The 25499-nt window shown below is 40.3% G+C and overlaps 1 protein-coding gene and 5 non-coding genes across 6 annotated transcripts; all 6 read left to right on the forward strand.

Annotated features, from left to right (window-relative positions):
• Positions 1-6020: 6020 nt before the first annotated feature.
• Positions 6021-11461, forward strand: LOC116680919 (uncharacterized). The gene is made up of 20 exons (XM_032509545.1): positions 6021-6043; positions 6143-6198; positions 6282-6368; positions 6583-6710; positions 6811-6951; positions 7021-7089; positions 7188-7358; positions 7494-7590; positions 7683-7900; positions 7997-8147; positions 8398-8603; positions 8692-8806; positions 8871-9076; positions 9163-9277; positions 9363-9535; positions 9621-9709; positions 9789-9898; positions 9972-9999; positions 10924-11044; positions 11438-11461. The coding sequence occupies exons 1-20, from the start codon at positions 6021-6023 to the stop codon at positions 11459-11461; spliced, it is 2328 nt and encodes a 775-aa protein (XP_032365436.1).
• Positions 11462-20237: 8776 nt separating this feature from the next.
• Positions 20238-20354, forward strand: LOC116680921 (U5 spliceosomal RNA). Its single transcript, XR_004329918.1, has one exon. It is a non-coding gene; the product is annotated as a U5 spliceosomal RNA (small nuclear RNA).
• A 278-nt stretch (positions 20355-20632) lies between these two features.
• LOC116680920 (U2 spliceosomal RNA) lies at positions 20633-20823 on the forward strand. Its single transcript, XR_004329917.1, has one exon. It is a non-coding gene; the product is annotated as a U2 spliceosomal RNA (small nuclear RNA).
• A 1770-nt stretch (positions 20824-22593) lies between these two features.
• On the forward strand, positions 22594-22710 carry LOC116680922 (U5 spliceosomal RNA). Its single transcript, XR_004329919.1, has one exon. It is a non-coding gene; the product is annotated as a U5 spliceosomal RNA (small nuclear RNA).
• Positions 22711-22988: 278 nt separating this feature from the next.
• On the forward strand, positions 22989-23179 carry LOC116680929 (U2 spliceosomal RNA). The gene has a single exon (XR_004329925.1). It is a non-coding gene; the product is annotated as a U2 spliceosomal RNA (small nuclear RNA).
• A 1634-nt stretch (positions 23180-24813) lies between these two features.
• Positions 24814-24930, forward strand: LOC116680923 (U5 spliceosomal RNA). Its single transcript, XR_004329920.1, has one exon. It is a non-coding gene; the product is annotated as a U5 spliceosomal RNA (small nuclear RNA).
• Positions 24931-25499: the final 569 nt, after the last annotated feature.

The following is a 25499-nucleotide window of genomic DNA, read 5'->3' on the forward strand; positions in this document are numbered from 1 at the left end:
ACCTTTGCAAGTAAAAAGCCATAACTTTATTAAAAACTGCTAATACTTTATTAAAAAAAATTATCACACTTTTTCATTTTTCTCTGGCATTGTTGATTATTAGAATATTGTAACCAGCATTAAGTGAGTAGGTTTAGGTCTGTGTGAATATGGGCTGAGCATTTACCTGGACTGAACTTGTGAACATCTTCTTTTGCATATTCACTGTAAAGAGCCATTACTCCTCCAACTGCCAACTATTGTTCCAGAGACAATAGGATATACAGTTTTAGATTGCAAGGTAACTGTCCAAGACCAAAGACTACACGGAAATACCTCAAGTGATCAAACCAGTTTGCCAAAATTCGCAGCACAGATATAAAACCACTCTTTAAAATATGTTCATGTACCATTCAAAAACAAAAGTACAATCATAAAACACATACTACTTAGATACTGCAGCCATCCTGATCACAGCCACGGGGGGATCTGCTTGTGCTTTCTTACCAGCAAGTTTCTGGAGGTCCAAATAGCATCTTTGATGGCAACAAAGGTTAGCCACTGTGTGAGCCACAAAGTGTATAGCTGTAAATCTGCTCCCTAAAAACAATAGCAGGTCAGGCACTCCTTTATCTCTTTTCTCCTTTGGCTTCTTTGTTAGCATCAAACGTCACTGGGTGGACTTGAACCACCATCCTTTCGGTCAACAGCCAACTGCGCTGACCTATTGCGCCACAGAGACTGCGCTTGTTGGACATTTTATGAGCGGGAGCTCGATCTTTAAGCCACAAACATTTGCTTTATGGCTTTTTGAGGTTGAGCTGCACATGTATGCTTATCAGGCTATTTTCCTGTTACTCAGAAATTGGGGAAGCTGACTCATGCGGAAATGTAGAAGCTGGACGTGCATTGTACTGTTCTTACATGTCACTTGGATTCTGACTTTGAATTCAAATATTTGGCATCCAAGAAAATTCCGGAACTGATGATGTATCAGTCATTTTGCTGGTGGTTTCTTGGTCACAGCAACAAGCTTGATCATTGACATACAGTTGTACACAACGTATCACAAAACTGTCGGGTGGGGCCTTATGTATTTGCTTGTATTACATCAAGTGACCTGCATACCAACCACCATCAGAGATGGCAAAAGTACTCACTGCCCGTACTCAAGTAGAAGTACATATAATTGTTTTAACAAATACTCTGGTAAAAGTAGAAGTACTGATTTAACTTCTTTACTCAAGTAAAAGTAACAAAGTACAGGCTTAGCAATTTACTTAAAAAGAGTAAGAAGACTCGCCCTAATGGTGCTATTAAAAACCTCCTTCACCATTCTGGCGGGGACAATGTCTAAGGGACAGTTGGTAGGTTTCATGTGTTGTACAACCTCAACACAGGCTTAAATTCCTCAAACACAGCTGAGTGTGTAGGAGAAGCAGATACAATACCTTAAAATTAGCACTGGTAATTTCCCAGATAGATGCTACTTTGTCAATAAAATAACCAAGACATTTCTCACATGTACTAATTGACACATCTGTTGGAGCAGAGGTGCATGGATTTATGACAGAGTTAATAGTATTAAATAACAATCTAGGTTCGTGGCAATTGCTAGCTATGACAGAAGAGAGATGCTGCATCTTCACCACCTTCACAGCATTCTGGTATGTGATAGACTGTCCCTTAATACACCCAGTGTCACATGTAGATTGTCTTTCCATCTTCGTTCAGCTTGTCTGCAGTGTTGCCTAAGGGCCCTTGTGGTGTCATTTAGCCAGGGGTCCGCCTTAGGTTTAACAGCTTTAATCTGATAAGGGGCAATAGAGTCTAGGATTTCAGTGCATGTGGAATGGAACTCAGAGAGAATGTTATCTGGGGAAGAGGGAGAGACCAGACCACCAGTCACCTGGTTGTTAATGTAACTTGAAGGAGCTCCACATTTGACAGTATTGACTGGAAGTGATAGGCTTTGAGTTACATGGGGGATACACACTTTGCATTCAGTCTGGTACTCACCATAAAAAATTAGGTATCACTGAAATTTGAACTTGTGTTGCTGCAGTCAGAGTTTACAGTGCTCATCCTGAATGGGCCAGTATAGTGCATCAGAACTGCTTGTTGAATGGTCTATTAGCTTTTGGAACCCCTCTTTCCCCACAGCTTTCAATTGTCAGATATGGGTGGGTGAGTGGGCACTGTGTCCAACCCTTTCTGTGTAAAAAAATAACTAAAGAAGTCTCTTGGATGAGAGACAAAACTTCTGCGGAGGACCTTTTACCAAGTCCAGTTGCCCTTGGCCTAGTTGGGATCTTTTGGGGTAATAGCATGGCAATATTTGACATATTTAGACCATAAAGACAGTTATCAGTTTATTTCCCATCTGGCAGGTATATTTGTGGACTCAGTTGGACATTTTGAAGATAATTGCACAATGTTGACCCCATTGTCAGTCTATTTTTCTAGGTAAATGGTTCCTGTACTATGTAAAAGCTCTTTGAGTAATTGTCAAGACTAGAAAAGCGCTGTGTAAATTGGGCTGAAACAGAAAGTTATGTTTTTATCCAGACAAGAAAACAAGGATATTGAATATGAGCCCAACACGATGCAGAATTTTTTTCTGTGCACCATTCATCAGGGCCTTCTCCCCAAGTAAAGCAATATTAGCCACTCCTGTCTAATTACACTGTTCCAGCTGAAGCAAGTCAACAAAGTATCTAGTGAGGTAAGTGAGAGACAGTGGAGGCTAGGACAGTGTGCCCGCCAAAAGGTAACTCACGCTCACAGTGCTCAGCTTGAGTCAGAGAAGGACACAGAGAAACACACAGACTACAAATCAAGGAATAAAAATAAAAAAGCAGTAGTGGATCTGAGCACTAAGGTTGATGCTCTGACAAAGATGGTGGAAGCTCTCACAGCCACTAAGACCCATGATCAAACATGCCAGTGCACTCACACCAAGCCAAAGCTAATATCAAAGCAATGTGGTTGCCGAAAGTGTGTTGAGAAGGGGACCAGTACATTGCTTTATATGTGGAGAGGGAGGTCAAAGAGCAGTTGGACGCCTAAAACGGGGGCAAGCAAAGAACATTGGCTAGCCAGCTGCCGATGCACACTCACTAAGCAGCAGACAGGAGTACCCCACCAAATCAGAGACACAACAAAAGGAATGTCTTCATGTTAAGTGTGTAATTGCCCCGGTAGCAAATACAAAGACTGAAGTAAATGAAAAAGTGTTCCAGCTTGTGGGAATGAAATGTAAAATAAGGTGTTACATTCACAGCTACGCAGTGGACTGTTTATTGGACCCTGGTGCCCAAGTCAGTCTCCTGGACCGCTAGTGGGTGAACACTTACCATACTATGGGCTTTTTTTCAGATTTGTTTTCAGCTTTGCTGAAGCGCATTCATGATCCGTAATACCTTTCGAAACCACTTACCCTGGTTTCCTCAGCGGAGCCAGTCGGGCCCTCTGCTCTGGCTGACTGGAAGTCAGCGGCTTCCGGCTAGGAGGCCTCAAAGACCAACTGCTTTCGCAGCGTCCGGTCCCTACCTTCTGGAAGCGAAGCCTCCAAAGACCAAGTACTTTTGCAGCATCTGATCCTTGTCTTCTGGAAGCCAGGCCTCCAAAGACAAACTGCTTTCGCAGCGCCTAGTCTCTGCCGAAGCCGCTGGCCTCCAGCTGCCCGGAGCAGAACCCTGAACTTAAAGACTCAACACGGCTTGTACTTATAAAGTCCTCTATGGACGTTTTGAGACCTCACTGATGACGTCACAAACTTACAGCTGATTGGCCATTAGTTCTTTTGATGTGTTATAGAATGCTGTGATGTCATACACCGTAGACAATTCCAGTCTATAAGACTTTATGATTTGATTTTTATTTATTTTTGAGGGATGAAAGCAAAACACATTGTAAAGAATTATGAGAATATACACATCACACTATAAATGTGTAAATTAATTTAACGTGTATAGAGCAGACATATTTTCACCTGTAAATTGGTAACTATGGGTTTATTAAACCAAAACTAGAGTTGTGATGGTCGGAAAAGTGAAAAAACGACCCAAAACGGCTTCTCATAGTTTTATTTAGTTTCTTTCAATTTTGAATGAAGTGTGTGTTTTATGATGCTAAAATTACTGTTTATTTACATGGAGTCTGATGGATTTAGCAATTTTAATTACGTGGATTTTTTTATGTTTAAAAAAGAATCTTACTCTTAAACAGAAAGGTCAACCTCCTTAAAATCCTTTCCATGAAGTTGTCAGACACTTGGAATATTAATCTCAGCCTGTCAGTGGCAAAACAAGCAGTTTTGTGAAGGTATATACAAGCTGGACATTTTCCTCTTTTAACTCACATTGTAGCTTGTTTTGTTGCTGCCAACTGCAGCGATCTTGCTTAATACTACACCAATGTGTGTGTGCTCATGATTCTCTAAGGCGGGATGTCCGAGCTCCGTAGGCGCCTTCTTCTGCAGCGGCACAGGTAAAGACCACGCAGCTGTTGCCATGGTGCTGCTATGATTAGACGAGTGAGTGTATATTAGTGAAATAAATAAATGTTCTTCTTTAAAATACAGGGGCATAAGTATAAACCCCCCCTATGTTAAAATACAGGGGGCAACAGTATACACCCCCCCTATGTTAAAATACAGGGGGGCATAAGTATATATACACCCTTTCTAAGTTCAACAACTGGCTCCTCTATCGGCCTGCCTGAACCTAGGCCTCAAAAGAGACACACACACACACACACACACACACACACACCCTTAGCGTGTGTATGAAGAGCCTCTGCGGTTGTAGTCTGGTGGAAAGACGTTGATTCTGGGTAGAGAGCTGACACTGCAATGCTTCCTCTGATGAGGAGATTATGTTGTCTTTTAACATGAAACAGCCCAGAAAGCGGTAAGAAGAATGGAGGGGGGGGTTGCACTGCATGTGAAAAGTGGTGCAACCCGGGACATGTGAATGTGAAGGAACGTTTCTGTAGCCCCGACATTGAACTGCTGGCTGTGGGGTTTTGTCCCTAATATCTACCGAGGGAGTTTACGTCCACCATATTAATCTCTGTCTACGTTCCACCGTCTGCAAATGCGGAGGCAGCTGCTGACGTCATTCACACCACGGTCTCACGACTCCAGACGCAGCAGCCCAACGCCTTCATTGCTATCTCTGATCACAATCTTGTCTTGCTGTCACCAATGTATGTTCCTCGTGTCCTGCGGCAGCCTGTCCACAAAAGGACCGTGAGGAGGTGGACTCAGGAGGCTGAGGAGGCACTGCAGGACTGCCTGGAGTCTACAGACTCGTTCTTGTAATTTATTCCTATTATTATTACATCATGTATATTGTATGTATGTATATTTTCCCAAGTATCTCATTTATATTTATATTCTGTGTTGTGCGACTGATTTACGTGTGCTGCTGTAAAACCGTAATTTCCCATTTTTCTTGGGATCAATAAATATCTATTTATCTATAAATCTATCTATCTATCTATCTATCTATCTATCTATCTATCTATCTATCTATTAGAAAAACAATGTCGTCCTCTGCTGGCCAATAAATTATGTGCAGGGTATTTCTACCAATAATTAAATTAAATTTGTTATTTTCTTTAAATTTAGAAAATATTTTCTAATGTGCTTATTAGTACATTTGCTGCTCATAACATCAATAAAGAGTCAAATTAAAACCAGGAACTTCATTACATTCAGTACACTCTGACCAAACTGCTGTCTGCTACACACCAGTTTTTAAAAAGTCAGGCTGGTCACTGACCAATAAGAGGCCCTCAGGTGTTACATCCACATGTGTAGCTCATTAGCATTTAAGGTTTCTTTCAATCAGTTGATGAGAGTGGTCTTTGACTCTCAGGGTAGACTTATAAAAGCTGGTGTGTAGCAGACAGCAGCACATCGTGCCAGTTAGGCCAGGATATACAAGCAAGTGGTCCATTTTAGCTTTTGTTGGTTAGCAGGTGTAGTTTGCTAGCAGCTAGGCTAGCTTTAGACACTGCTAACATCAGTGGCGATGGCGTTTGGGCGTTACCTCAGGTAATTTGCAGGGTCATGTCACTTCACAAGCTGCTGGTGTCTGTTATTGCATCCTATGGTTTCAATTTATGTTTTTAATACATTAATTTGTATTAACAGTGTGACCTTGCTCCTGTCTGTGTGGACAACTGCCAAATGTGATCATATTCCCAATGGTAAAGACTAAAACTGCTGCTTAAACGCATGCCTGTTAGTCCTTGGTGCATATATTCCAATTTGAACCCATTTGTTCATGCAGGAGTTCATATGGAGTGTCGTGATCGTTACTTCATGGTAGCTGTTGATCTCTCCTACTCTGGGAATGAACCTCTCTTTGAGGCAATTGGTAAGTCCTGCACAGCATTACAAGCTAGGGGTCAGAAACCATGTGTTCTCACTATTGAGCTACAATGGCTATTTAACCTTATTTTGTAAGTTATTCCTAAGACTGGCCTGGCAGGTTTTTACTTTGAGTAAATCTGAACAATTAAACCCAAGTATTTCACTGAATAGAGTGAAAACTTTGTTTGAGCAGACAAAACTAGGGATTTGTCTTTCAGATGAGACTGGTGTGTACCCCATCAATAAGGAGTATGGAGCAAAGTGTGGCTACAGTGTCAGTGTTGTCCCTGCTTCGGAACATCTGGAGCTCAGAGCCTCTTACTTCAGCTGTCACACTGACAACAAGGTCTTTACAAATGGCATACAACAGTTTTGGGTTGATTTTTGCACACTGTGGAGCCTTTTTCAGGAACACATGTTTTTCATCTTTTGATTGGATATTTCAGGAGGATGAAGTATTCACATTCAACTTCAACCTGATTGTGACACCCAAGGGAAAGGATGTCACCTATGCTTTGAACAAAACCTGTTCTCCCCCTCTTCCCTGGTCTCCCAGAGAGGTCACCTGTGAGGTCAACTACATGGAAGTAAGCTTGGTTGCATGTTATGTAACCTGTGCAATTTCCAAATTTTAACTACCCCTGGTTTCTTTGTAGGTGTCTGTGAGGAGTGATGTGGCATGTCCAACAGGGACAAAGGATGACTGGGATGCTAGTTTCAAAAGGGTATGTTTGACATGTCCTCTGGGAAATTTGTCATTTGCAGTTGGATAACATCCATCAAATTTGTATATACAATTAAATGGTTTGACAATGTGCTTCAGGCTTATTCCTCAGCCACTTCAGAATGGCAGGTGATGTTTCAGCGGGCGCAGCCGGGGGTGTTGCCCATTAGCCTTAACACGGCTAAGACTCGTGGATATACATTTGACTTGACAGATGGAAGGCTTGTATTTCGTACTCCGTATGGACAACCTGAATCATACAGCACTGAGGTAAACCACTGATGCAGAGTTTAGTGCATCTAGTCATTTATTTTTTCTCTAAATATCAGAATGGTATGTTTTGTACAGTAAAGCATTTAGTACAAAGCAGTTTATCTTGTGTGTTGCGCCCCCCCCCCCCCCCAGGTGAATGGTGTTCCAGTAGAGGTGGTCCATGCAACACTATTGTCCCGACTAAGCTGGGTTTCAGTCATGGTTGACCTGGTGGCTGCTTGCTCAATGCGTCAGTATTGGCATCTTTTATGCTGTGGCTTTCTTTTTTTTTTTTTTTGGACTTACGGCAAATAAAACTAATACTGGTGTAATATCTCTCAGATAAAGGATCATATGACAACAGTAGCTACATTATGTGGGAGACTTCTGAGGTGCGACATCCATGGGTGTCGGATCTAAACCAGATGCAGGTCAACATTGGATTCAATGGTGAACTTGTGGCACAGCCAGTTGCAGAGAAGAGAGGCTACATTGTAAAGCAGCACAACTCCACAGTCAAGATCAGCATACCCTATAAGGCTGAAGGAGTATACAGGAAGGTCAGGAGGCAGGGCTATTGTTCATTAAACATGTTTTAAAATGTGGAGGAGCCAGTTGCATATTTAAATTTCCTGATTCCTTGTTTTCTTTCACAGAGCATCGTGTCTGGGAACCTCTACAAGTTCTCCATCTTTCATCTCTACTTGGAGCAAATCTCCGTGGATGAGGATCAGGGTGACACCAGACTTCGCATTCACAGGATGTTGGCCACTCCCCTGCTGCCATGCCCAATTTTCACTGAAAACAGTAAGTCTAACCAGGCACTTGTAGTGATCTGATGGATGACACTTCATGAACCAGTGTCCTCAACATCTGAGCCCACTAGATGTGCATTAAGAGAAATTCTCAAGGCATTGCAATTCAGTATACTCAACTAATTGAACAGAGTGCCATCTAGTAGGCTCAGAAAATAGACACTGGTTCACAAAGCTTCATTAAGCCATCACAAGGCAACTTGCCAATTTGAAACAAGAATCTGAATGGCTTTTTGTTTCAGGAACAGTTTCTGAGGAGCGCGTATTCACTGTCTACCTCGGGGACATCCCGAAAGACGTTGAGTTGGTTGCAGTTAATTTGAATGGACAGGATTTTACAGTTCCCTTTACAAATACAAGCAGCCACAACATTGAAAAAGTTGTTGTTCCCAACCACACTCATGGCTATATTCTGAAAGTGCCTTTTGAAGACCCTGTTATGCAGCAGGTAAAAGCGCTTTACATTACATTTGTGGTATTTCATGTTTTACACATGGCAACTTCATCCTGCTTGAATCAACATATTTTCTGTTTAGATAATCAAAGATGCAACAATTCAGCACAGGCTGGACATCAACTACACCCTGACTGTTCTGCCTGAAAATAAGCCTTTTTACCAACTAGCATCAGTGATGGCGGTAACCAATGCCTGTAAGTCCTTTTAGACATGGTCAATCCTAGTGTACGAAGCAGAGTAACAGTGTTGTCTTCACAGCTCTTCCAGCCTTTGACGCTGTCTGTTCAGAGTCTGGCATCAGCTTTAAACTGGACCACCAGCCTATTGACCCCCTGTGGGAGATCCGTATAGGCTCAGAGCTGCTGACGACAGAGCTGGCAGATAAGTACGGCTACATCATTAGCAACAATAGCCAAAGACTGCTGCTCGAGGTGCCGCTCTTCACTCATGGCTACAAGTATAAGGTGACATGAGACTAGAGTATAAACACTTGTATTTTAATGGATGTTTTATACATGAACATCAGTCAATATGGTGCATGTGTTTTTAGAACATTACTTTAAAGGACTTCGTTGGCACATTTGAGCTCTTCATGCGGAACTGTGAAACCGAAGGCCAAATTTCAACTATCAAGACTTGTCAGTTTTATGCTACTGAACTCATTGGTAAGGAGGGTTTTTTTTTTTTTTTTTCCTCAACTCTAAGATCCCTATATAGCTTACACAAGTGCTAAAACTCAGTTCTCTGCAGTGTGTTCGGCTGATGGCAGGATAACTGTGGTGGCTGACTTGTCTCTGACCATCACAAGTGAAGGAGTTCCTTCTAGAATCAACCTGGTAGATAGAAACTGTAGACCCAAAGAGATGGACGGCAGCAGGGCTCTCTTCTCTTTTCCAATCAACAGCTGTGGATCCACAGTCGAGGTACTGCTTCTTAATGTACCTGAGCTCATTCACAATTTTATATCTGGCAATATGAGCACCCAAATGTTATGCTTGATTTCTCCAGCTTGGCAAGGAGTCTGTGACTTACAAAAACGAGATTTTCTTCAGCAAGGAGTTGAATGCACCAACTGTCTCCAGAAATGATTTTGACAGGTAGACTTTCAACCCAACTATTTTAGCTAATACAACTCCCTCAACTTAATGCAAATAACCTTATTTTCTTGTCTTGCAGGGTGACAATCCAGTGTACATATGCTCTGGCTGGACTACTGTCAGTATACAGGTTTCAGTCTGACACAGCTGGGGTTGGCCATATTGTGCATTCTGCACACTCCACTAAAGGTTGGTGGTTTACCTGTTAAACTGAACCGCATCCTTAATACATCACATGCCAACATCTGTCTGGTCTCTCCAGGTCTACTGGGTCCCACCATCAAGCCCACTACAATGCAAATTTTGTCCACTCAAAGACGTGTATACACTGAACCTGTTAAGTACATCAGTGTATCCCGCTTGACAGACAATGTCTCCAGAGCTAGCCTTCCAGGAATGGTCTCTAGCACTGTTGCTAGCGTGTCGAGCAACATCTCTAGCATTCCAGGCACTTTGCCGGGCACAGTCACCAGCAACATCTTTAGTGTTCCGGGCACCGTCTCTAGCATTCCAGGCACTGTATTGGGCACCACTAGTGTTCCAGGCACAGTCTCTAGTGTTTCAGGCACTGTTACTAGTGTTCCGGGCACTGTTGCCAACATTACAGGCAACATCTCTAGTGTTCCAGGAACCGTTGTTGGCATACCAGGCAGTGTCTCAAACAACATCTCTAGCATTCCAGGCACAGTCTCTAGTTTTCCAGGCCCTATGTCAGGCACCACTAGCATTCCAGGTACCCTTGCTAGCATATCAAGCACCATCTCACATGTTCCAGGCACAGTCTCTAGCATTCCAGTCACCGTCACTAGTATTCCAGGAAATGTTTCCAGCCCCATCGCTAGCATTCCAGGCAGTGTCTCAAGCATTCTGGGCATAGTCTCTAGCATATCAAGCACCGTCACTACAGTTACGAGCACTGTTGCTAGCGTTCCAGGAAACGTCTCCAGCCCCATCGGCACTGTATCGAGTGCCATCACTAGCAACATCTCTAGCATTTCAGACACTGTCTCCAGCATTCCAGGCAACATCTCTAGTGTTCCAGGCACAGCCGCTAGCATACCAGACAGTGTCTCAAGCACAGTCATTGGCAACATCTCTAGTGTTCCAGGCACTGAATCGAGCACCAGTAGTGTTCCAGGTACGGTCTCTAGTGTCTCGGGCACAGTCACTAGCATTCTGAGCAGTGTCTCAAAGGAAGAAGCTATTAAGCCCACTACAGCGCTTCAAACACCAGTGTCATCTTCCAGATGCACCCGACGATGTTTTTCAGTGAGACCTGCTTTCCAGCCTTCTGAGGCCAAAGCATCCAGCTATCCAAACGATGTCTCAAAGGATGTAACCATTAAGCCCACTGCAGCGCTTCAAACACCAGTGGCCACTACCAGATGCACCCGAAGATGCTTTGCAATGCAACCTGCTTTCCGGCCTTCTCCTCAGTACATCAAAGTATCTGGCATTCCAAACGATGTCTCAAAGAAAGTATCCGGCTTTCAAACCACTGTCTCAAAGCAAGTACTCAACTTTTTAAACGATGTCTCAAAGAAATTATCCGACTTTTTAAATGATGTCTCAACGACTGCGTCAAGGTTTTTAAACGATGTCTCAATGACAGCATCTGGGCTGTAAATGATACAAGAGGTAAGGTTGCTTATCTGAACTTTGTCGTCATTTGGTTACTGAAGTTTTGGTAATTGGTCTTGTGTCATTCTGTTTAAATTTTCCCAACAGGAGCCAGAAGGTGATCAACGCTAAAATGACACCATGATTTGGGACAGGAGGTTTTAAATGTGAACTTCAATAAACTTGGATCTTGACTGGTCATTGCAACTACACGAAAATTTATGTACCTAAAATTGCTCAGAACTTAATATAGCGCAGGACCCTTGAGCTGCTAGGTTGGACCCCGCCTGAGGGACAAATTAATCTTTAAATGTTGACTGCTGTATAAAGTTAGTGCTTTATGTGGTTCCAAAGGAAGTTTCAGGACCGCAGTGAACTCTTAGAAAAAGGAATAACCGACATGTTGGTAAAATGCTTACATAATATAGATTTTACATTTTTGAGAAGTGATTAAGATTCTGAGTCTCAAATTCTCAACGGAGTGGCCCTGACGTCATAGCCTGCACAGCTCTAGTTTTGAGCTGGGTGTTAGGCGCAGTCAGCAGAACGCTGAGGCTGTGCTTCAGCTCTTGTGGAGCTGCAATGTAACTTGGACCTGAACTTAGATGTGTGGTCTAAACATCTTGCCAAAGGACTACAATGAAAAGTGCCAGCTGGCAAACCCTGGACCATTTAACAAATGTTACTGTGAGTTGTCTTTACAAAAGTGCTTTATAAAAACTTAAACAGAACTTACCAGTGAGAAGAGGCTAATATGATCTAGTATGTTAGATGAGCAGCTCAGTTTTGTACACACTGAAGTCATGAACTTCACTCTGAACATGATTTAGGCTTTAATATTTAATTCAAGGGGGCCGTGGTATTGAAGTTTAGCCAGAAAAATTGCGCATCATCCAGCAATGATAAATTTAGGACAACGATTGTAGTTGAGATAAAAAAACGAGATGAGATTTCTTTTTTTTGTCTTATTTTTTTGGACATTTTTGTTTTGAAGCTTTCTGGCATTTGTCACTCTTTTGGCGTTTTCTTTCTCACTTTTTAACAACGGTTTTCTTGATTACTTTTTTTTGGGATGTTTTTGTTTTTCCCTATATTTCTCTTTTTTCAGTGTTAAATTTTTTTTTTCCTTAAAATTCTATAAAATTAACACCAGGTAACACTTTACAAAAACAATCATTTATAGATTGTAAATGGATTGTTAATCTTTAGTTATCATTTAACTGTTAGGAAACAGTTTACTGTTAACAAACCAAATATAATGATTACTAATTATTAGAAGTGCTTTGTTAAGGGTTACTAGTTGGTTTGTAAACGATGTCTGGATGGTTATAAAGTTGCAATAGATGACTTATACCTTGTTAAATAGTTAATACTTTGTAAAACGTCTAAGAATTATTGGAATGCCTATTAAAAAGTTGCAACTGGTGGGTGGTTTATAATTAATTATAAGTGTATAAAGCATCAAGTTACTTTATTTGGTACACTTAAATCTTTTATTAGTGGTCCATAAAACAATGATTATTTGTGCATTGATAATATAGTCTAAATATAGTATAAATCTATACATGGACAATGAATTTGTCATGATGACCTAGTCTGGAAATTTAGAATTTTTTTTCTTATGTTCAACTGTATATCTGTAATCCATCACAGTTACAGGGAACAAAATGTAAGTAAATGACAGTTACTATGAAATCAAAAGTTTGGTAATTATATAGTTATAACACCATGGCACACAATTTGTGATTAATAAAAAAGTATAAAGCTAATAATTGTAAATGTGCTGTATTTATATAGCGCTTTTCCAGTCTTAACAACTGCTCAAAGCGCTTTTACATCTACAGGAAACATTCACCATTCACACACATTCATACACTGTGGCCGGGGCTGCCGTACAAGGTGCCACCTGCTCATCAGATAAACATTCACACACATTCACACTCCGATGCGCAGCACCGGGGGCAACTCGGGGTTCAGTGTCTTGCCCAAGGACACTTCGACAATGACTGCAGGGGCGGGGATTGAACCACCAACCTTCCGATTGGCAGGCAACCGCTCTACCACTGAGCCACAGCCGCCCTTTACATTTATAACACCGGACAGAATGCTGAGTAACATTGCAGCTTGCATGTAGGTAAGTAGCATGTTATTGTTTATGTTTTGCAACCGTTTCATTCATTCTGATTCCTTAATCTATTGTTATAACTTTGTGGGTCAAAGCAAAGCCTATAGTAATCAAAGCATTCAGTATATACAAGAGGACATAGTCCTCCTGAAAAATCCTCCTCTTGATAGAAGAATAAGTCACTATCAAAGCCAAGTCAAGCAAAAGAAAAAAACAAATACACTGACATACCTAGAGTTGCAAGTTCTGTCACTTAAACAGAATGGCTGGAAAGTATTGGGCTTGTTGTGGGAATTCCCATAGAATGTTTAGCTGTATGGTGTTTACATTAACCTTTCTTTTGTGTCTGAAGTGGCTTTCATCGATAACCCCAAACTCGTTATGCCCTCCCAGCCTCTGTCCTTTTCTTCTTTTTCTTCTCTCTATTGCCTCAACACAGACATCTCGCAGCTTTTTTGCCATCTTTGACAGTGTATGTCATCAGTTATCATGTCAATTTGTCTTAATCGTAGGCCTTGTGCAAACCTGGAAATACACAAAATTAATGGTGAAAATGTTGTGGCCTTATGCAAACAATACTTCAGTAATTACACGTGGCACAGCATTCTTATGGGCATAAGAATGATTCAAGATATGTAAAATGGGAGTAATACTAATAAAAATTAGACGTATTGTCCATCCACTGCCTAAAACAACAATTAACATGTGCTTCACTTGTGCAAGCTATTGTGAAAAGCTATTACCTAATGCACTATAAAGTAGCTTACATTAATGGAACCCAGAAGGTGTGTTCAATTTATCCAATGCATATAAAAAGTGCAAGTATCTCTTTGGATGCAGCAATTCACTGTGATTTTCAAAGAGATGTCACTTGCCTTTAGAATATTGCAGCAATAAAATTATGTATAATTATATATATATGTATATATTGACTTTCTGTATCCTGTAGCCTACCACTGGTTTTAGTGTAATATATCATCTAAATTACAGGCACTTTGATTATTCATGTAGGTGTATAGCATGTTATTCTTGAACTTAAATTTGATGTCTATACCTACACACACAATCGTATCCAGTTGAAAAGGAATATCTTGGATTGCCTAAATATTGACTGGTGTCGGATGGATTTTCTGACAACGGCTCTATGTTTGGCCCTCTGTTGACATACCCTATGGAACATGGCACCACTTGAGATCCAATGGAATTCAAAGATATACCATAATTGTTATGATATCTGTTTAAATTGTTTTGCTTCAATGCAAGACCATTTTTTTAAGAACAAAAAATGTTTGAGTAGGAGACATGAGATTGAACAAATGGCAAACATTTATATTGTCTTTGTTTTGTTCAGTCTTTTGTCGGTGCTTCCTAAAGCATGGACTGGAACCTTTGGGGTACTTCAGGGGTAACAAGTAAAATGAAGAATGCTTTTCCTATTATTATACTCACCTAAATGCTACAACTGAAGTCTACCAGAGTTATGTAAGCTACACAGTCTTGCAACGTTATCTTTGCTATTTTTCCATTTACAACATTTTAGCGGTAAATTAAATGTCTTATGGCCACTATTCATCTTGTAGTTGGTTGACTTGGTTCCAGACTTAAAACCATGTAGGCTAAGGATTTACTGAAACCTTAATGGAGTAAATTAAATAGGGAAAATCACTTAGAAAAGTGGCCGGTCACTCTAAAAGCATCAGTAAATAAATTTAATAGATACCTAAGTAAACAGTAAAACATATACTAAATATACTGTTAAATAAATGCTAAATATACAGTAAAAAAGAAGAAAACTAGGCCTATAAGCTACAGTAACAAAAAAAAATTCTTTAGTAATATCAGACCTTTAGGCCATGTATGCCCATATTAGTTAGGCCTACCACGACTGCAGTGCTTCATCTTCATTTTGTGGTGGCAAATGTTGCATTTCATCTTCTGTTTCAGAAGTTGTCTTTTCTTTAGCCATTTTATTAGGTGCTTATGGTGTTTTCTTTTCAATCGGCTACCTTCAATTAACTCCCTTAGTTCACTTGCTAAACCAGGCATTTTCCATTTTCAAATGGGCTACACACGGAAAAGTTATTCAGACCAGACCTGTTAGAGCCAAAAGTGCGCCTAAATGCCCACAGCCCGCCCGCCACCGGTATGGCTGTAACCCGCCCCTACTGTGCCTCTGATTGGCTCTGACTGTACCAAACTATTTCACTCCTCATGCATATCGGACTCTGAACTTGAGTGACAGCTAGAGAAAGACACCCAACCTAACAAACCGAAGGTAACGACTACTAGCCAATCAGAGGCAGAGTAGGGCGGGTCTAAGCGTAACCAGGGAGCGTTAGCAATATTGCTAAAATCAGAGGTTTCAAACTAGCTAGCTGCAGAGTATCTGTACTGATATTTCTAACTAACCATGTCGGCAAAGAAAATACATTTTACAAGATCTGGCAAAGCATTAAAAATGGATAACAAACTAGGGACACCAACGCGGTCGACGAGAGAAACGGCTGCACCTGACGTTACCATCAGCAGCATGGATGATGCTAACATCGGTGAAGGTGCACATGGACAGAAAAACCTGGAGAACACTGCCGTTAGCAAAAACATTAATGCCAAAGTTACCAGCGATGAGGATTACCCCGCAAACAAGAAGTGTCATGGTTTTGAGAGGGATAAAAGCAGTATTTTATTTGAAACCAGCGATGACACAGACTGTGAACACCAATCTCTGAGTACAGGTGAGTTTGATAACGTTAACCTGTTGGCATGTAGCCCACTGTAATTGTAGCTAGCCCTCGCTGCTCACTAAGATTTCTAAACAGTAACGTTATGGAAAAATATGGAATTTCATTTTTACTAATTTACAGGTCTGGATAGCATTGAACAACATTTGAGCTTCCAGGCTATTTCCCATATTCTGTTTTCTTAAATATACAATTCTTAAATGTCTATATATTGATCATATAACGTTAAGCACAGTTCATGGCATTTGGAGTTAGATAGTTGTGCTAACTTTTAATCTGTAACGTTACTTAGTGAGTGCGCAGGGCAAGGCAAGAAGCGCATGCGACCTACCACACACTCCTAGCAGAGCTGGCTCCGTGCCTGTTTGTCACAGTTCTGCTCCAAGAGCCTTATAATGTATAATTGTACCAAATCCAGACATCCAAAACTAAATAAGTGTGAAATAAATGTGTCAAATATTGTTAGTTTTCATATATACATAGCATCACAAGTAACCAAATACCAAATATTAAGATTGTCTGAGTTATGCAGTGATGTAGTTATCATAACATTAAATGGATTGTTTTCTGTAAGGAAAGCATACATTTATGTCTGCATAATCGTGTAGACTGAATGATCACAATAAGTCAATGCTGTTTTTCTGAGGGCAGACTATTATAAATAAATAAATATGGTGTAAAATAATGTACTGAGAAGTTTAAAATTTCTGAAATTTTCTGTGAAAATCGTGTTGGAACATTTGTATTCACACAGAGCTGGTTTAAAATCATCAGGTTTATTAACCAGAAGTTCACTTAAAGAGGACATGTATTTAATGTTTGATTTTTAGATGCACTTAAGTTTATTTCTCTTATTTCCAGTCATCGATATGTCTCCAACAGCCTCAGTGCTGCTCCAAAAGGCGAAGATAAAAGAAGGCTTGCTGAAAAGACAAATCAAGCAGTTGAAAAAGGACATGGACTTCCTTCACCAACAATTAGCAGGTGTTTTTCTTCCTATGCTGCATATTATATTTTGCTGTAGTGAGTAATTGCACACTAAGAAGATTATATTTTTTTGAATTATTAAACTTTTGAAGCATTTGGCAAAATACATTAAAATACATCTGATCTCACAATAGCATTTTCACTTTTTAATTTAAATTTCTAATGCAATTTTCACTATTAGAATGGGCATTTTGTAGTTAACCCCAGTCAAGCTGTGATTGATTTTTTTTGTGGGTATGCTATTTGATGTTAAAATTAACCTTATTATTTTAATTTCCTATTGTTTTAGCCAAGAACACTGCTGTAGGGACGGAGTCTAACCAAACTACATCGTCATCTGCATCTGCCTCCTCCTCATCCACCACCTCCTCCTCTTCATCTGCCTCCCCCTCTTCATCTTCCTCCTCATCTTCAGAGGATGAGAAAAAGAAAAAACGGCAAAAAAAGAAGCATCACAAAAAACACACAAAAAAGAGATACATCCAAAAGGACAAAAAGAAAAGAAGACAAAAGAAGAAGGTGGCAAAAGGAAGGACACCACTTGGCAAAAGAGGTGAATTAAGGGGCCAAAGTATAATTACATTTTTATAAATTGTGGTTAAACTTACAAATCTGAAACATTTCTACTTATGTTTGAATTTTAGATGTGGGTGCAAACCAATTTTAAGACCAAAGTTGTTTTACTCATCAAGGATATAACATTTAATGGAAAGTTTACCAAAAGCAAAAAACAACTACATGTTTTTTACTCTCAACAAAACTCAACAGCAATGTTTCTTTCCAGAAATCATGACATGGTTACACAGGATGCTATCAGATCTGGTTGTTTGGGAACTATTCTCCAACACAGTACCATGCCATAATAGTTTTCCATTAAACTGTTCACAACGAGGTCTATGGATTATTGTTAGTTATTATGTCAAGCGTTCTGAAAAAGGTGCGGAAATGTTATTCTTTGCTGGCCAGATGTACCTTGCTAGGTAAAAGCCTGACATCTGGCACGTTTGTCATGTGCCAGATGTCCCTCCCCTACCACTGCTACATCAGGCATAAAACTGTTTAGCCAGACCTTACTAGAGTGCTGAAACAATGATCAAATGATTGACAAGTTTATCTTTATGAACTGTTGTCTACTTTTGCAGTCAGAAGCCCAATAGAGATCATCAAAAGATACAAGAGGGTGTTGAGGGCATACAACCATGGCATGAAATTGGGAGAAGCGAGTGCACATGCTGGAGTGACAGTGAGGTCTAAAGCGGCGATTGCAGAGCTTGCTATATCTACCCCTCAAAAGTTTGAAGAACTAATGGCAGGATACAACAAACTACATAAGATAGCTGACTTCCTCAGCAGATGTGAAGACATCATTAACAACGATCCACAAGTAAGGGCCAACATAGCTAAAAATAAAGCGGTGGGTAAGCTCATACCCTACAATAAGAGGGAGCAGAAGTAATTGTTTGGGAAGCTGACTGGAGGGATTTTGAAATTGTAATGTTCAAAAAGGACTGTGTAATGGAAAGGTTTTTGCACGTTCATTTATTTTTCATGTATGGTCATTGTTCTTTTTAAATTTTTGACCACACTGTAAAATTAGAGGACCAACAATACCACTTTTTTTTCAATACAAGAATGGAAAACATACAAATAGTCCTTATTTGATGTTGTTTAAAAACATTTAAAGTTTCAGTAAGTAACTTTGATTAAAATGTTTGTAATAAAGGTTTTATTAGTAATGTTGTGTTTTTTTTATATCCCACTCTGACTTGCAGGTACATTTTTCATTTATATATTTGTTTTTTTTGTATATTTAATGAAGGGCAAAACATTTCTCCTTGCTTTACCAAGCACTTACTAATAACTATGAAAAACATCAGTCGCAACTTTATAATAACCATCCAGACCAACCCTTAACAAAGTATTATTATCTAAATAATGTTTATAGATTGTTTATAAAGTATTTATTAACTATTTAACAAGGTATTATAGTCCTCTGTTGCAACTTTATAATAACCATCCAGGCACTGTTTATAGACGGTTTACAAACCAACTAGTAACCATTAATAAAGTATTAATTATCAATCTAAATAATGTATATAGATGGTTTATAAAGTATTTATTAACTATTTAACAACGTATTATAGTCATCTGTTGCAACTTTATAATAACCATCCAGGCACTGTTTATAGACGGTTTACAAACCAACTAGTAACCATTAATAAAGTATTAATTATCAATCTAAATAATGTATATAGATGGTTTATAAAGTATTTATTAACTATTTAACAACGTATTATAGTCATCTGTTGCAACTTTATAATAACCATCCAGGCACTGTTTATAGACGGTTTACAAACCAACTAGTAACCATTAACAAAGCACTTCTAATAATTAGTAATCATTATTAATTATAATTTAATTGTTTGTTAACAGTAAACTAACTGTTTCTTAACAGTTAAATGCTAATTAATAAACTGTTAATTTACAATAAGTAAACATTATTTATTATAATTTAATGGTTTGTTAACAGTAAACTGACTGTTTCCTAACAGTTAAATGATAATTAACTAAAGATTAATTAACTATCAATTTACCATCTATAAATGATGGTTATTATAAAGTGTTACCCACGAATCTAAACCCCACGCATCGACCCGGTATTGCAGCGTCACCGGGAACGGTGCACCCATCTTCTGTCTTCTGGAAAAACAATTAACGATGCACGTGGAGCTGCCCGTTGCCCAAACTGTCAACGGACCTGAAGAGACATGGCTGGCAGATTTTACCGCCAGAAATTGTCCTAAAAACTGAATGATATGTGTTCCTGGTATCAAAACGTTGTTATAATACTTGACAAGATAAAGCCATACAAAAGTGTAGCAAGATTTGCACTTTTGATTGGCAGAAAAACAGCAAGGACAAAATATTGGCCCTGTGACAATGGGGGAATAGGTGAGGCCTTGGATTTGGAAAGCGGCACACCAAGTGAGAATTACCGCGAGGGTTGGGACTGGGAAGACTGGCGTTTTCGGCTGCTCTCGAGAGTGGGCTGTACTTACTCTGGTTTCTCTTCATAACGCACAAGTCTTTCGCCTTTTACTAAAGACTTCCGTGGAGAGGAACGCCTATGAGTTGAAATTATTTTTGGTGGGCTTTGCTGTTTGGCTAAGCCTTTTGTACTTGTGAAAAACAAATATGCTCTCCAAAAGGAAACTCAGATTCTTAAACGTAGCCAAAATGTGACAGCATGGGAATATTGCACGTTGGCAGGAGCTTGACCAATTGGGAAAACCACAATTGCCGTCTTTAACTAAAACTTTTTGTGCTTCCCCATGAAGCGCTTGGACGGGGGTGCTAAGCAGCAGCTGTTATGTCCATTTAAAATTACTGGACCGTGACAACTGAGAACCGTCCGGGGAGGTCGCATCTGACAGCATTGAGGTGGTGGTCATCGCTTCTCGGCCTTTTGGCTAAGATCAAGTGTAGTATCTGTTCTTATCAGTTTAATATCTGATATGTCCTCTATCAGGGGACAACATATTAAATGGATTTTTAGCAATGGGAGTTGAAAAAGGGGCTTGCTCCGTTCACTCCACGCATCGACCCGGTATTGCAGCATCGCTGGGAACGGTGCACCCATCTTCTGTCTTGTGGAAAAACAATTAACGATGCACGTTGAGCTGCCCGTTGCCAAAACTGTCAATGGACCTGAAGAGCAATTGATATGAGTTGATCAAAAATTGTTATATTTATTGCTGATTTGAAAACTATTTACATGACAGCATCGAGCTTCAGATCAATGGTGTTGTCATGGTAACAAACAAACTATATACAGAACGTTTTGCAACAATTAATACAACACATGCTGTTGCAATTATGTAAAATGTAATGAAAAAGAGTTTTCATATTCAATATAACTTTGTTTTTTTAACTTTTTATTTTTTTATGATCAGTGTGATTTTTTTTTTTTTTGGTTCTTTTTTATTTTTTTTATTTCCACACCAGGTATATGTGTGTGTGTGTGTGTGTGTGTGTGTGTGTGAGTGTGTGTGTGTGAGTAAGAGAGAGACACAGAGAGAGAGGGGGCGGGGGGGGGGGGGCAGCTGACAGTAAAAAAAAAAAATCTCCGATGGCAGAGACGCAACTGGAGTCGCATTTAAAACAACAGCATGTCTGAAACCCACGTTCACCAGAAATCTACTGGTTACTATGTAAGGACTACAAACCCCACGTTCACCAGAAATCTACTGGTTACTATGTAAGGACTGCAAACCCCACGTTCACCAGAAATCTACTGGTTACTATGTAAGGACTGCAAACCCCACGTTCACCAGAAATCTACTGGTTACTATGTAAGGACTACAAACCCCACGTTCACCAGAAATCTACTGGTTACTATGTAAGGACTACAAACCCCACGTTCACCAGAAATCTACTGGTTACTATGTAAGGACTGCAAACCCCACGTTCACCAGAAATCTACTGGTTACTATGTAAGGACTACAAACCGAAGTTAAAAACAAACCTGAAGCTGAAGAAACCCTAAACGTTAACGGAACAGATCCGCAGACCGAATTGACTGACGGAGCAGGAGAGAGCGAGAGAGAGAGCGAGAGAGAGCGCATTTCTCCATGTTCTGTGTGTGTGTGATTGATCCGAGCGGGTTTGTAGGCGGGGGGGCGCTGTGATTATCACAGAACGCTGCGCGGCCAGTTGAGGAGTTTTATTCAATCCGAGCACGGATATTGACTCATATTACTCGGATAATACTTGTACTCGGCAAAAGTGCTTTATCCGTACCGGATACTCGTTTCAGCCGGACACTCGGATCACCCCTAGTGTATATGCAGTAATATAAAGAAAGTTGATGTCATAATGAATTGTGATGATGACATAATGAATAGTGATGATGACATAATGAATGGTGATGATGAATCAAAAAGAAAGTTGATGTGTATATGCAGTAATGTAAAAGAAAGTTGATGTGTATATGCACAAATCTAAACCCCACGCATCGACCCGGTATTGCAGCGTCACCGGGAACGGTGCACCCATCTTCTGTCTTCTGGAAAAACAATTAACGATGCACGTGAAGCTGCCCGTTGCCCAAACTGTCAACGGACCTGAAGAGACATGGCTGGCAGATTTTACCGCCAGAAATTGTCCTAAAAACTGAATGATCTGTGAAACCTCGTTGGGTTCCTGGTATCAAAACGTTGTTATAATACTTGACAAGATAAAGCCATACAAAAGTGTAGCAAGATTTGCACTTTTGATTGGCAGAAAAACAGCAAGGACAAAATATTGGTGAGGCCTTGGATTTGGAAAAGCGGCACACCAAGTGAGAATTACCGCGAGGGTTGGGACTGGGAAGACTGGCGTTTTCGGCTGCTCTCGAGAGTGGGCTGTACTTACTCTGGTTTCTCTTCATAACGCACAAGTCTTTCGCCTTTTACTAAAGACTTCCGTGGAGAGGAACGCCTATGAGTTGAAATTATTTTTGGTGGGCTTTGCTGTTTGGCTAAGCCTTTTGTACTTGTGAAAAACAAATATGCTCTCCAAAAGGAAACTCAGATTCTTAAACGTAGCCAAAATGTGACAGCATGGGAATATTGCACGTTGGCAGGAGCTTGACCAATTGGGAAAACCACAATTGCCGTCTTTAACTAAAACTTTTTGTGCTTCCCCATGAAGCGCTTGGACGGGGGTGCTAAGCAGCAGCTGTTATGTCCATTTAAAATTACTGGACCGTGACAACTGAGAACCGTCCGGGGAGGTCGCATCTGACAGCATAGAGGTGGTGGTCATCGCTTCTCGGCCTTTTGGCTAAGATCAAGTGTAGTATCTGTTCTTATCAGTTTAATATCTGATATGTCCTCTATCAGGGGACAACATATTAAATGGATTTTTAGCAATGGGAGTTGAAAAAGGGGCTTGCTCCGTTCACTCCACGCATCGACCCGGTATTGCAGCATCGCTGGGAACGGTGCACCCATCTTCTGTCTTGTGGAAAAACAATTAACGATGCACGTTGAGCTGCCCGTTGCCAAAACTGTCAATGGACCTGAAGAGCAATTGATATGAGTTGATCAAAAATTGTTATATTTATTGCTGATTTGAAAACTATTTACATGACAGCATCGAGCTTCAGATCAATGGTGTTGTCATGGTAACAAACAAACTATATACAGAACGTTTTGCAACAATTAATACAACACATGCTGTTGCAATTATGAAGTAAAATGTAATGAAAAAGAGTTTTCATATTCAATATAACTTTCTTTTTTTAACTTTTTATTTTTTTATGATCAGTGTGATTTTTTTTTTTTTGGTTCTTTTTTATTTTTTTTATTTCCACACCAGGTATATGTGTGTGTGTGTGTGTGTGTGTGTGTGTGTGTGTGTGTGTGTGAGTAAGAGAGAGACACAGAGAGAGAGGGGGCGAGGGGGGGGGGGCAGCTGACAGTAAAAAAAAAAAATCTCCGATGGCAGAGACGCAACTGGAGTCGCATTTAAAACAAGCAGCATGTCTGAAACCCACGTTCACCAGAAATCTACTGGTTACTATGTAAGGACTACAAACCCCACGTTCACCAGAAATCTACTGGTTACTATGTAAGGACTACAAACCCCACGTTCACCAGAAATCTACTGGTTACTATGTAAGGACTGCAACCCCACGTTCACCAGAAATCTACTGGTTACTATGTAAGGACTACAAACCGAAGTTAAAAACAAACCTGAAGCTGAAGAAACCCTAAACGTTAACGGAACAGATCCGCAGACCGAATTGACTGACGGAGCAGGAGAGAGCGAGAGAGAGAGCGAGAGAGAGCGCATTTCTCCATGTTCTGTGTGTGTGTGATTGATCCGAGCGGGTTTGTAGGCGGGGGGGGGGGCGCTGTGATTATCACAGAACGCTGCGCGGCCAGTTGAGGAGTTTTATTCAATCCGAGCACGGATATTGACTCATATTACTCGGATAATACTTGTACTCGGCAAAAGTGCTTTATCCGTACCGGATACTCGTTTCAGCCGGACACTCGGATCACCCCTAGTGTATATGCAGTAATATAAAAGAAAGTTGATGTCATAATGAATTGTGATGATGACATAATGAATAGTGATGATGACATAATGAATGGTGATGATGAATCAAAAAGAAAGTTGATGTGTATATGCAGCAATGTAAAAGAAAGTTGATGTGTATATGCACAAATCTAAACCCCACGCATCGACCCGGTATTGCAGCGTCACCGGGAACGGTGCACCCATCTTCTGTCTTCTGGAAAAACAATTAACGATGCACGTGAAGCTGCCCGTTGCCCAAACTGTCAACGGACCTGAAGAGACATGGCTGGCAGATTTTACCGCCAGAAATTGTCCTAAAAACTGAATGATCTGTGAAACCTCGTTGGGTTCCTGGTATCAAAACGTTGTTATAATACTTGACAAGATAAAGCCATACAAAAGTGTAGCAAGATTTGCACTTTTGATTGGCAGAAAAACAGCAAGGACAAAATATTGGTGAGGCCTTGGATTTGGAAAAGCGGCACACCAAGTGAGAATTACCGCGAGGGTTGGGACTGGGAAGACTGGCGTTTTCGGCTGCTCTCGAGAGTGGGCTGTACTTACTCTGGTTTCTCTTCATAACGCACAAGTCTTTCGCCTTTTACTAAAGACTTCCGTGGAGAGGAACGCCTATGAGTTGAAATTATTTTTGGTGGGCTTTGCTGTTTGGCTAAGCCTTTTGTACTTGTGAAAAACAAATATGCTCTCCAAAAGGAAACTCAGATTCTTAAACGTAGCCAAAATGTGACAGCATGGGAATATTGCACGTTGGCAGGAGCTTGACCAATTGGGAAAACCACAATTGCCGTCTTTAACTAAAACTTTTTGTGCTTCCCCATGAAGCGCTTGGACGGGGGTGCTAAGCAGCAGCTGTTATGTCCATTTAAAATTACTGGACCGTGACAACTGAGAACCGTCCGGGGAGGTCGCATCTGACAGCATAGAGGTGGTGGTCATCGCTTCTCGGCCTTTTGGCTAAGACTGCGATCGCCTCTTATTTCTGGAGAAAATTTTTTGCCTGTTTGTGGCCTAGTTTTTCACCAGGTTTTTGGAGGTTAATCAAACCATTTCTTGTGAGTAAATTTCAACTTGTTTGTAGTTGAGATACTTTCACTTGGAATTCATTGGTCCAGAGGACTGCTTACTACTCTCGACCAGACCAAACAAGAAAGGTAAGTGTGTTTTAGTTTTAGTATTTATTAAGGTTTCATTTTGCTATTTTAGATCAGTGTTTTATCTTATTTTT

This window comes from Etheostoma spectabile, unplaced genomic scaffold (assembly GCF_008692095.1).
Source record: "Etheostoma spectabile isolate EspeVRDwgs_2016 unplaced genomic scaffold, UIUC_Espe_1.0 scaffold00018509, whole genome shotgun sequence".
Taxonomy (NCBI): domain Eukaryota; kingdom Metazoa; phylum Chordata; class Actinopteri; order Perciformes; family Percidae; genus Etheostoma; species Etheostoma spectabile.

What these genes read in the sequence shown, in the direction of transcription:
- LOC116680919 (XM_032509545.1), top strand. Translation starts at nt 6,021, where the DNA reads ATGGCGTTTGGGCGTTACCTCAG. An exon ending in GTGAGGTCAACTACATGGAA is followed by an intron (nt 6,952 to 7,020) that starts GTAAGCTTGGTT and finishes GTTTCTTTGTAG; the next exon opens with GTGTCTGTGAGGAGTGATGT. An exon ending in CTGAATCATACAGCACTGAG is followed by an intron (nt 7,359 to 7,493) that starts GTAAACCACTGA and finishes CCCCCCCCCCAG; the next exon opens with GTGAATGGTGTTCCAGTAGA.